General features: G+C 40.0%; 1 protein-coding gene across 2 annotated transcripts in view; it reads right to left on the reverse strand.

Annotated features, from left to right (window-relative positions):
- Positions 1 to 11,194, reverse strand: part of LOC142249403 (uncharacterized) — a 30,056-nt gene extending 18,862 nt beyond the window's left edge. For both annotated transcript variants that reach the window (XM_075321052.1, XM_075321051.1), the window contains exons 1-6: positions 11,127 to 11,194; positions 10,497 to 10,558; positions 8,304 to 8,363; positions 5,670 to 5,726; positions 3,671 to 3,712; positions 1,463 to 1,528 (exon numbers count right to left, since the gene is read on the reverse strand). In XM_075321052.1, coding sequence (XP_075177167.1) covers positions 1,463 to 1,528; positions 3,671 to 3,712; positions 5,670 to 5,726; positions 8,304 to 8,363; positions 10,497 to 10,558; positions 11,127 to 11,178 — 339 coding nt within the window. In that variant the 5' untranslated portion in view covers positions 11,179 to 11,194. The remainder of the gene's footprint in view (positions 1 to 1,462; positions 1,529 to 3,670; positions 3,713 to 5,669; positions 5,727 to 8,303; positions 8,364 to 10,496; positions 10,559 to 11,126) is intronic.
- Positions 11,195 to 13,204: the final 2,010 nt, after the last annotated feature.

Genomic DNA, 13,204 nt, shown 5'->3' on the forward strand with positions numbered 1-13,204 from the left:
GAGCAGGTATGTGCGTGTGAAGCTGCCGTAGCGATAATGTTCGCTACGGCAGCAATCACCACATATCGCATGTACGAGGGGGGCTTGTATTATCGCGCTCGCCATTGCTAGCCGATGTTAGCGATGTCGCAGCGTGTAAAGTACCCCTTAGAGTTCAAACCAGTATGATGACCATGTTACTGGTCCAAACTGTCAATCATTAGAAGCCCACCAACCCCTGGAAAGCAGGAAGCCTAGACGCAGAAAAGTGGTGCAGTCCTGAACAACGAAGATTTGCCAATTCATTTAAGAGTGAGTGGGGAACATTGCTATTAATCTGGACACCTGTAAATGCATTCGAAAATATAAATATCAGCTGAGTGAAGTAACTCAATGATCTGATACCTACAATGAACAGAAATATAAATGCAACACTTTTGTTTTTGTTCCCATTTTTCATGATCTGAACGTAAAGATCTAAGACTTTTTCTATGTACACAAAAGACCCTTTTTCTCTCAAATATCGGTCAGAAATTTGTCTAAATCTCTGTTACTGAACACTTCTTTATTGAGATAAAACATCCACATCACTGGTGTGGCATATCAAGATGTGGACTAGATAGCATGATTATTGCACAGGTGTGCCTTAGGCTGGCCACAATAAAAGGCCACTCTAAAATGTGCAGTTTTATAGCAAGATTATTGAACAGGTGTGCCTTACGCTGGACACAATAAAAGGCCACTCTAAAATGTACAGTTTTACAGTATGATTATTGCACAGGTGTGCTTTAAGCTGGGCACAATAAAAGGCCACTCTAAAATGTCCAGTTTTACAGTATGATTATTGCACAGGTGTCCCTTAAGCTGGCCACAATAAAAGGCCACTCTAAAATGTGCAGTTTTAAAGCATAATTATTGCACAGGTGTGCATTCGGCTGACCACAATAAAAGGCCACTCTAAACTGTGCAGTTAAACAGCAAGATTATTGCACAGGTGTGCCTTAGGCTGGCCACAATAAAAGGCCACTCTAAAATGTGCAGTTTTAAAGCATAATTATTGCACAGGTGTGCATTCGGCTGACCACAATAAAAGGCCACTCTAAACTGTGCAGTTTTACAGCAAGATTATTGCACAGGTGTGCCTTAGGCTGGCCACAATAAAAGGCCACTCTAAACTGTGGAGTTTTACAGCAAGATTATTGCACAGGTGTGCCTTAGGCTGGCCACAATAAAAGGCCACTCTAAAATGTGCAGGGCTCACTAACACAGATTTAGACAAATCTATGAACAATATTATTGAGAAAAAGGCCTTTTAGAAAAAAAAGTCTTAGATTTTAGAGTTTAGCTCATGAAAAAGGGGGAAAAAAAGCAGAAGTGTTGTGTGTATATTTCTGTTTAGTTTATGTCGGGAGCATCGGTATATCGATCTAGTATTTATCTATATTAATATATTAGTTTAATAATGATAGTAAAAATAACTTACAGTCTCTAGACACGTATCGTGGAAGGACTTTGCAAGTTCCTCTAATTCTTTGCCAGCTAGTTCAGCCTAAAAGAAAATGTAGACTTTGATTAGATGGGTGGGAACAGAATATATAATAATTTAATACGGACTTCCCAAATATACAAACTGTGTTACATTGATGAGAGGGTCATGCTGTTTTGGAGCGCAAGGAAAATCTAGGAAAAAAGCATTTTACTGCCTCTTAAGTCTTAAATGATCCTATCCACTTTGCGGTCAGCGCAGAATTGCTACATATAATAACATTAACACCAGCGTCTGTTGTGCCGCCATAGTACGACCGTTTGGTTGGATCGACATGTGAACTATTTTCTATTAATCAGTGTAGATCATAAAACACCTTGTTGATAGTTTCTGATTCTGTATATGGGAAAAAAAGATTAAAAAAGCTAAATTTTCTTAAACCTTACCATACATTCTGTCATTTTCTGCCTGATAGAGGGGTTTTTGGGGGCCACATAATGAAAGCTTATAAGATATATCAGGGGGCGAAGAACACTGGAGTACGGGGGAGGAGGTGAATGGGTAAAGTATATAATAGAGGCTATTATTCAACTGTTTAAGAAGAGTTGAAAGGGAATCTGTCACCAGGTTTTTGTAATGCCTTTGGAGATCAACATGAGGTATGGGCAGGGACCCTGATTCCAGTGATGTATCACTTGCTTGCTGCGGTTTTGATAAAATCATAGTTTGTTCTGCAGCACATCTACCAGTTGTCTGAAAGCTGAGCTCAGCATAACCCGATCCACACCACTGATTAGCAGCTTTCTGTGTAGTATACAGTGCATAGCCAGAAAGTTGCCAATCAGTGGTAGGGGCATTGGTATTTAGAGGAGAACTACCTGGCAGCAGGTTTATTACTTCTCTAGTGATAATCTCCTGAAGATAAAAGGGATTTTACCTAAACTACAGCAAGCAGCCCAGTAAGGCTACGTTCACACATCAGTTTTTTTTCCATCAGGCACAATCCGGAAAAAAACGGATAAAATGGATCTGTTTTATCCCCATTGATTTGTATTAGCGCCGAATTGTGCTGGATGGCATTGCATTGCATCCGGCTTTTGCTGGATCCAGCGTAATTGGCTAATGCGGTGGCTGGATGAAATGTCTCGTAACATTTTTTGTCTTTGACAAAAACCCGCATCGCGCTGGATTCGGCGCGATACAGCATGATTTACAATGGAAGCCCATGGACGTTGGATCCGGCGTAATGTGGCAAAAACCGGATGCGGCCGCCGGATCCGTTTTTTTAAACTGAGCATGCTCTAATTTATTGTAAAAAACGGATCCGGCAAAAAAAAAAACGGATAAAAAGGATGCAAAAACGGATGCTCCGTATACCGGATCCGTCAAAAGAAAGGATCCGGTGCATCCGTTTTTGCATATTCTGCGCCGGATTTATTGCATCAGGCACACGCCGGATTGTGCCTGATGCCAAAAAACTGATGTGTGAAAGTAGCTTAAGTGACACATCAGTGGAATCAGGGTTTCCGCCCCCAAATTATGCTGCCCCTCAGATTAGGTAGCAAAACCCTGGTGACAGATTCCCTTTAAATAGTATTCTAGTTCTGTAGATTAGAAACTTCAAAAAAAGGGGAAAGATCAATATGTACTTTAATAAGGTTTTCTAGTCAGAAAAATGTGCTCAAATGGACATGAAACCGGGGAGTCCCTCCTCACTCAAACCCTTTATCTATTACTCAATTGAGCTCTTGCATCCAGCAGGTCCAGCTATGAAGGTTCAAACATAGATGACATGGTAATCTTACATGGTACTTCTCACAATCAAAGCTATCACTGGGGACCTGATCTCTGAAATCCCCATCAACCCTGGCAATGGGGCTCTACAGAGCCTTTTCTGATTTGAGTGGAGCTGTGCATGTTCTATTAGTTTTTGAGACAAAGGCTCAGAGGCAATGAATGAAGTTGAGGTCGAGCATGTGAACCTCTATTTGGACAGACCCTCATTCTTGGGACTGATAAGTGTCCCAATGCTTGGACTCCCACCGAGCCATAAGTTCTCTATCATCCTTCCTGGCGATACGCCATTCTTTGTAGCCAACTAGTAAATTTAAAATATAAAGACATTTCCTTGTAAAATTTTCAAACATTTTCTTTTTATGACAAATTATTTCCATTGATGAAAAAAAAAAGAACTGAAAAACTTACAAGATCCATATCACAAAACTTAACGGCACAACCAAAACCTTTCTGTAAAATGATAAAGAAGAAAATTAAATTGTTACAATTAAATCAAATTTATTCAAAAGCCTTTTGTAAATTAAGTTTATTAGAAAAAAATTACAAGCTCTCTGCTCTTGGCAAGAAACTAATCAACCAAAAATAATAGAAGCCGATCAATGCCACTAATAGAGGTGTGAAACTTGAGGGGCATTGTTGGACCCTAGCAGTTATAGTTCATAAGGGGGGTGCTGTGTATACAATACTTTATAGAAGAGACAGTGGGGAGGCAATGTGCCATAAGAAGGACAGTGTGTGGTACATAGTTTGTTCAGGGAGCACAGTGAGGGGCAATTATTTATTCAGGGGCATAGCACAGGGCAAATAATTTTATGCTGGAGCATTATAATTATGCTGTTAATTTAAAGAGCACAGTGTCGGATTGAGCAGCACAAGGCCAAAGTAGATGAAAGTCTGCAGAGACGAATAGTGGATATGAAAAGTTAGAATGGTTTCTGAACAAGATGAAGAAGAAAAGAAAAAGAGCAACTTCAATCAGAAGAGACGTCATCTGTAAGGTAACTAGAAGTAAATTGTAATTTGTAATACTGACTATGTCTCATTAGTTGTGTGGTTACGGTATGGTCTGAAAACTGATTATGGTAAAAACAACTCCCAGTATCTCTTTACCATTTTTAAGGACATAATGGGAGTTGTAGGTTCATGTAAAACAATTATATAATTGAAATTACAATTGATCACTATTCTATGCGTGGCAATGTATTCATATACTGATGGTGGATCTGGTGCTGTATTCATAATTATTGTGGTTCTGGTTATGTGTTCATGTACTGATGATGGCTTTTGTGATCTATTGCTGTACTGATGGTGTTTCTAGGGATGTATTATTGTACTGATTTTGGCTGTGATGATTTGATTCTGTACTGATGGTGCATCTGGTGCTGCATTTCTTTACTGTTATTGGTTTTGAACCTGTGCACATGTAACAATCCATAATTTGCCAGGTAACTTTATACATGGGCATGTTAATAAAGTCCAATTTATGTATATCAGCTCACCGTGAACAAGCTCACTCCTGGCCTCTCCCTGGAGCACGGAGAGGCACTGCCACAGCCCGATATTGCAAGTAAAAGAAAGGAGAAACATCCAGCTCTTCAGGCGAGGAAAGCCATGGTCTTTATTTCAGCATGCAGACAACGGATGACATGACCAGCACAGCACTACGCGTTTCAGGTGAAACAATCACCCTTAATCATGATTAAGGGTTATTGTTTCACCTGACACGCGTAGTGCTGTGCTGGTCATGTCATCCGTTGTCTGCATGCTGAAATAAAGTCCATGGCTTTCCTCGCCTGAAGAGCTGGATGTTTCTCCTTTCTTTTACATGTTAATAAAGTATTTTGCCTTCTGACAAGTTGATGATTATTACATCTATACTTACGTGACTAAGTATGCAAATTACATATGAGTGGTCCCCTAAAGACAACTCAAATTTAAGCTTTGTATAACAGGGGGCCGCAACAGAAATTTTGACTTGGGTGTAGGAAAACCCAGATTTGACTTTGACTAATAATAAATGGTTTCTCTACATTCAAGATAAAGTTTCACTTTTACTGACTACTGCAGTGTAGAATTATTCATCCCCCAAATAGAATCAGTTGTAGGTTGTAGGAGCACACATTTGTAAATCTGGTGTTGTCTCAAGTAAAATTGAAGCTAGGACTTCAGTGGTTACATCAGGTGTGCTGGAGATAAAACACATCAAATACATGGACTGGATAGGGTCTTCTTGACATTTGATTGCATGTCAGAAATACGGCTAAGTCAATTTTTCTGATCCAGCTATAAAGTAATTTAATGTAGTAACACACTTATATTAATTGGGTAAATAATTGTGATACTGGACATTTTTGTATTTAGCTACTACATTTTTTAATATTTTGGAGCGCAACCAAATAAATGTTACCATCATGTCTTGTACTTTTTTCATAATGTTCCCGATTTTTTTCTCATCCCCTTCGGTCTATTAAAATATGAATAAAAGGTAAGGTATCGTTAAATTATTGTTTTTCAATTATTAACACACAGTAAAATTGTTACATTTCTGTTGTCCATGTTTTTCTTATTTTATATTGCATGATAAAAAAATGTGTATTATATTGGTAGTCTAGTTTAATATTCACACACAGTAACTTGACCTAGATACAATACACTATAGAATATATAATCCAAACATTTAGTAAAACAATTCTTAGGTCCTGAATGCTGTTCACATCCATGCAGGTCCACAGATGAAGCTCACATCTATTGGGTATGCCATAAATGCTCATTGTGGGAATATCACTTTTATATACTACTAACTGTAGTACCCGGCATTGCCTAGGATAGTGACTTTCTCTTTGTCTCTCTCCTACTCTTCCTCTCTCCCAGTCTTTGTCTGTCTGTCTGTCTCTCTATCTCATTCTGTCTGTCTGTCTCTCTCTCTGTCTCTTTCTGTCTCTCTGTCTCTTTGTCTCTTTCTTTGTCCGTCTCTTTGTCTGCCTCTTTCCCTGTCTGCCTCTTTCCCTGTCTGTCTGTCTTTGTCTGTCGGTCTCTTTCTCTGTCTGTCTCTGTTTCTTTCCCTGTCTTCCTCTGTCTGTCTGTCTGTCTGTCTGTCTGTGCCTATATCTGTCTTTGCCTGTCTGTGTCTGTCTCTTTATCCATCTCTCCACGAACATATTACCTCACACATAAGTTTCTTATACTAAGAATGTTCTTAGTTCCTATAGCAACCAATCACAGCTCCTATTAATGAGCTGTAGCTCCCAGCTCCATTGACTTTAATGGAGGCAGGTTTTTGGCGAATGACTGTAAAGTGCAGGGTTACATTTTCCCCTCAAAACATAGTCTACGATGTTCCCTTAGTCAAATGGGGTGTCTGTGCAAAATGTTGTTATTGTAAATGCAACGATGCGAATTCCTTTAGCAGACATATATACGCACACACACACACACACACACACACTCAGCTTTATATATTAGATAGAAATTAATATGACTGGGTAAATCTGCTCTATTTGGGGCGTCAAGCAGGGAAAGCAGCTTAATGTACTTTCACACTACGTTTTTTACATGCGTCGTGAACGTTTTTTAACGCAAAGACGGATCCAGTACAAATGTGTTTGCATTTCAATGCATTTGCAATGGACTCACGTCAACATGGGTTCACAAGCGGTTGCGTGTGTTATAGTCAGAATCCAGTGACTTGCAGTATTTTAACTTTTTTCAAAAATGCTACTTGTAGCGTTTTTGACCTGTGTCGAAATACTGCATGTCACCGGATCCTGTCTATACCACACGCAACCGCATGTGAACGGTGGTATGCTGATAAAAAGGATCCTGTTTGCTCTACTGAGCATGCCCAGAAACCAGCCTGGCGGGATCACAGAAAGTCTCTCTGTCTTTCTCCCTCTCTTCTCTCTCCCCTCTCTCCTCTATTCTCTCTCCCCCCTCTCTCTCCCCCCTCTCTATTCTCTCCCCCCTCTCTCCTCTCTCTCCCTCTCTTCTCTCTGTCTCCTTTCTCTCTCTCTCTCTCCTCTCTCTCTTCTCTCTCTCCCCTCCCTCCTCCCTCTCACTCCCCTCTCCCTTCAACAGTGGCATGTGCATTTGCAGGCTGTCAGGTCGACTTCCAATCATGACTCCAATGCCCGCCCATAAACTGCAAGTGAAAGGATCCTGTAAAATAACACTTGCATTTGCATGCGTTCAACAGGATCCAGTCATATGCGGTTTGCGTTTTTTTGACGTCCGTCAAAAAAACTCTAAAGTGAAAGCAGCCTCTCCGTCTCATCACAGGTCCTATAGCAGTTGTGCCAACTTCTGCTATGGTAGGAATGCCACTGTTGTGGGCATACAGGTGGTAACGTCTTCCAGAGATGTTGTATGAACGCTGCACAAGCTCCAGCCAGATGAGGTCCCCTATACCATTCTCTGCAGCCCCCAACCATCTGGTCACAGAAATGTCTTGTCTGCCAGCAGCTTTTTTGTATATAGATTTCATAAGAAAGAAAAGAGCGGTGGCACACAATCATTAATGTAAAACACATTTTAGGAGTATGAATATGACTTCACCAGCTATGCCTGTGGCTCTTTACCTTGTAGTTTATGGCAAATTTATAATGGGGGAAACCACATTGACACTTGTTTTCTGACCTAATAGGGCATAAAAGAGACCCCAACCATTCTCATGGGTGCAGGTTTTCAGATTCCTATCTAGCAACCATTTAATTTTGATTTGCCAGAATGGCCTCAGATGGTAACGCCCTTATATGATTTATTATGGCCCTTGGATGTGATTGATAGAGAGACCCTCGGATCAAAAAAGGTTGTGCAGCCCTGTGTGTCTGCAGACTGTACAATGATGTACAAAAATGGGTCCCTGGAAAGTCCGATCCTCAGGATCATGGACCGGTCTACAGGCCGCTCCGTTTGGGACGTCCATCAGCAGCAGAGTGTTGCAGTTATATTTTAACCCACTAAATATTATAGATTATTATATTATATTGTAATTATTATATCATCATATTTAACAATACATGTAGTGGGAAATATTGTGAATTACCTCTTTTTTCCCAAACGTGCACATAAAGTCAATTAGTATTTTAGGCATGTCGGATACTTCCTATTAAAACACAAAATTATCAAATATTAATATTATACAGTTCAATATTACAGTATGCCGTATATACAATAATATAAAATTAGTCAATATCTGGAGATTTGTGAATGCTGTGCCCAGGAGATAAGAACATCATTGGGGACATTCTGATTTCTGTTTCCTTAAAGAAGCACCTCTATGTTTTTATTTATTAACCCCTTCATGCCATGTCTATTTTCCATTGTTGCACTTTTGTTTATTCCTCTCCTTCTAGGAGCGATATTTTTTCATTTTTCCATCAGTATAGCCATATAAGGCTTGTTTCTTGCAGGACGAGTTGTACTTTTAAATGACACCAATCATTTTACCATATAGTGTACTGCTGCAGAGCCCAGAAAGTATAATTCTGGCATTTTTCCTTTTTTTTGCTATGCTTTTACCTGTTGGATTAATTTATTTAATATTTTGATAGATTGGACATTTCTGAATGCAGCGATACCAAATATGTGTATTTTGTTATTGTTTTATTTTAAAAGGGGCAAAAGGAGAGTGATTTTACTTTTTTTTCCATATTTTTAAAAACTTTTTACTGAATTTATTAATAATAATAATAAAATATTTATTAATTGATATAGCGCTATTAATTCCACAGCGTTTTACATATATTGGCATTACTGCCCCCATTGGGGCTTACAATCTAAATTCCCTATAAGTATGTCTATGGAGATTGGGAGTAAATCGGAGTATCCGGAGGAAACGCACACAAACACAGGGAGAACATACAGACTCCTTGCAGATGTTGTCCTTGGTGGGATTTGAACCCAGGCCAGGACTCCAGCGCTGCAAGACTGCAGCGCTAACCACTGAACCACCGTGCTGCCCCATGTTACTAATCCTCTGTGATCATCTGATCACTTGTGCTATGCAGAGAAGGTATCAGTACTGTCCTGTATAGCAGAAACAATCGCGGTCATGTCACAGGTGCGCAGACGAGAACGGGGAATGATGAGCTACCCGTCAACGGTTGTTAAATCCCGCTGTTAGAGAGTGACAGTGGGATTCAACTGGTTAACAGCCGTGGAAGGATCTCCGATACAGCTGTGGCTGTTAGATTAAATAAAGTGTCATGTGCGGGGAAAGATGCAAGTTTCGGTGTGCGAGCCTGCATCAAAGGCAGGTACGCTACATACCGTATGTCATAAATATATGTAATATGTCATTAAAAGATTAACTGTGTGTATATGTGCATGTACTGTAGTGTCAGTGTATTTATATTCTCACCTACTGCTGCTGTCTATGGGCTGCAGCGCTGTTCTGCTCCTATAATTAGTGACTTGACCGCAATTCCAATTAGCCGGCTGACTCTATGCTTATGCGTGAGATGGAAATCTTTACAGGCTGCTGTCAGACGGACGTAAATTCTCTCATATGAGAGAATCCGATCGATTATGCTAAATGGCACTCTGATCAGAGTTTGATCTGAGTGTCTGATTTTCTTAGTGGAGAGAATCATATGACAGGTGAGGAAAGGATGGAGAACAAAATGTCTCCATATTCTCCATTCTATGAGTCCATGGAAATTGGAGTGTACTTGGATTCATCTAAGTGCAATCCAATGATTTCCATGCACCCATAGACTTGAGTTGGTGTGCTCAGTCTGATTTGCGCTGCCACTCACCGCATGTTGTGCGTTTTTGCTCATGATCGGCACTGCCAAATAGTAAAACATTGGAGCGAGCGACAAAAATCTGATATCGCCCATTTCTGTTATATACTCATGTGAGTGAGCCCACAATGTAAGTCTATGGAGCCTAGTTCTTAACCTTGTTCTGCTGCTCCATAGACTTACATTGTATAAGCCACTTCAGAGTCACGCAGAGCGCAGTATGACCCGGAGAGCCTTCAACGAGGGGGATGTCATCGAGAAGAGGAGAAGGATCCCGGAGAGAGCAATGTTAGGTGACTATATTAGCATTCTACTACTATGCATGCATATATACACGCATTTAATGTGTAAAAAACTTCATTGGAGCTATTCTTTAAATACATATATATTGGTTTAAAATGTGTTATTCCAATTGGATTTCTTGAAAAATGTTGCCTTTTTGTGGTCTTTATTTCACTAACTAAAGCTGAATTAAAAGAAAAAAAAAATACCTTGCAGGCAGTGTCCACACATTTAGCCTCAAGCATGTGATCGTAAATTAGAAAGCAGTTTCCTGAAATAAACAAATAAATAAATACATAAAAATTAGAAAAAAATATTACGAGACCTAATCAATATACTAAGTAAAGAAATTATGTCAACTTGTTCCTTTTAAAACTTTCATATTTCTTCACATTTCTGCATGCAAACCAATATATGAGGCTTGCTTTCATAAACAAATATTTGTTTCCAAATACAATTTTTGACTAATACATCTTTGATCAGATATTAATAGTTATTAGGCTCTAATTTATACAAATTCTAGTCTTGGTCTCATAGAAATCAGGTTTCCATTCTCTGTTACGCTGTCAGCAGGGACATAACTATAACAGGTGCACCCTGACCCTTGAGCCTAGTGGGGCAAAAAAGAACCCTTTGGCCCATATGAGAATACCAACAGTACAAAAACAACTGGTAGTGGACATTTTACTCTGGTGCAGCGGGAATAAAATAAGAGCAAAAACTGGTGACATTTTACCTGGTGATTTTAAGTGTAAAGTCATTAATTGGCATCATAATATATTAATTTAATGTATAATATATCAATAAGTGGCTTACAGGAAACCTATCCGGTATCTTACCATTGCTGAAGAGGCTGAGACCAACCAGCAAAAAGATGGCGATGTTCTTCATGGTGCAGATTGGAGAGTTCACTTCAAGCTACTGATGACTACTGGGTCCTGCTCCTAATTTATACTGTTCATGAGCGCTGACGTCACCTGAGACAGAAGATGAGGCTATTGACACTGTCTTCTGCCAAAACCACAATCTCCGTTAACATTTACAATTTATCAACCATTGGCATTACTTAAAACAATACATACTGGGCAATTTTCCATTTTCTGGAACTAATATGAAAATGTTATTTTTACCACTAATCCCTTTATTTGAGAACAAGATCCAATGCAAGAAATAAATGGTGAGAGGTATAATGGACTTGTCAATGGTGAACTACGAAGAAAGTCAAGTCTACAATATAAGAAGAGATATCTATTTTATGTCTTATGGATGAGTTTAAGTAAGCTTTACAGACCCCATAAAGAGAAATTTACAATCTAAGACCCTGGGCACACACTGCAATTTTTGGAGCATTCTTTTTTCTTAAAGGGAACCTGTTAACAGATTTGGTGACTATAAGCTGCAGCCTCCACCAGTGAGCCCTTATATACAGCATTCTAACATCTTCTGAAGTCTGAGTGCATGATGCATCCTACATCATCCACACTAGCCGGCATTGAGGTCCTGCGCAGGCGCACTTTGATCTGCTCTGAGAAGGGCAGATCAAAGTGCGCATGCACGGGACCTCAATACTGGTTAGTGTGGATGATGTAGGATGCATCATGCACCCAGGCTTCAGAAGAAGGAGGACAAGAGGAGAAGAGAAGAGGAGGCACCAGTGCTGGGGAACGGAGACATCCATCCGACCAGTCTGCGCAGCACCACCCCTTAGGTGAGTATTATAAAGTGATTTTTACGTTTTACACAGCGGCCTGGGCTCATATATACAGCATGTTAGAATGCTGTGTATAAAGGCTCCCTGGTGGTGGTCGCAGCTGAAACTTGCCAAATCTGGTGACAGGTTCCCTTTAAAATTGCTTCAAAATCTGCATACCTCTCCTGAAGCCAGCAAAGTCTATGGGATTCTCTCTCTTTCTTTCTCTCTCCCTCTCTGTCCCTCATTCTCTGTCTCTTTGGTTGCTTGCTTTAGTTACATTGCATCGCCATAAAAAAAGTATTAAAAGTGGTCGTCCATCTGGGTTGCCAACTGTCCAAAAACTCCAGGACAGTTTGTAAAAATCGGGCACTTTTTTGCCCTGACATTACAAATTTGTTGAAGCATCCATAATTTTTTTGAAGCTGAAGAAACTCATTGTGATTATTTTGACTATTATCAGCATCATTTTACCATTCACAGTGAATGCAGCTGAGGTCTTCATATCAGAATTAAGTGCTGTAGACATGGATCACTAATAGTCATAATGATTTATTATAGTTTTCCAATGTGTCCCCAAAAAATATTGTCTGCTCATGATTTTTTCATAAGCCATTCAGAAAAATTAAAAAGTCAGGTTGGCAACCCCTGCTTAATTAATTCAGGACTCCATATACAATAAAAACAGTGGACACTCCTCTCATCCTGCTGAGCTGGTCCAGCAATGTCAGCACTAGAGATGAGGGAACCTTTTGAGGTTCGTTTAGCTGGCAGCAATCAAACTGAACCGGCACTGGTTCACACTTTACCAAGCTTGGTTCGAAATCACTGATTGGCAGTTTGAGTCTCTGCCACATACAACCAGCCATAAGCAGATCACTTCTGGGGGAGAGTGGGTGGGCTTTTTCAATTTTTTTTTTGTTGCACACTACTTCCAATCACGCTGTTGTTACTCCCATTGCGCGCCGAGACTTGTGTCCCATGCTGCAGCCAATCGGTGGTCGTTCGTCGGCTGCATCTCATCAAAATTCCTTTGAAAGTTATTTCTGCTAATGAGAGGTTTGGTCACTGTAGAGATGGCTTTCAGTCCAATTGCTCTTAATTGTTGTGACATTGTACGACGAGACAGATCCTTAAGGGGGCTTTATACGCTACGATATCGTTAATGTTTGGTCGCCGGGGTCAAGTTGTTAGTGACGCACATCCGGCGTCATTAACGATATCGCA

This window comes from Anomaloglossus baeobatrachus, chromosome 8 (assembly GCF_048569485.1).
Source record: "Anomaloglossus baeobatrachus isolate aAnoBae1 chromosome 8, aAnoBae1.hap1, whole genome shotgun sequence".
Lineage (NCBI taxonomy): Eukaryota > Metazoa > Chordata > Amphibia > Anura > Aromobatidae > Anomaloglossus > Anomaloglossus baeobatrachus.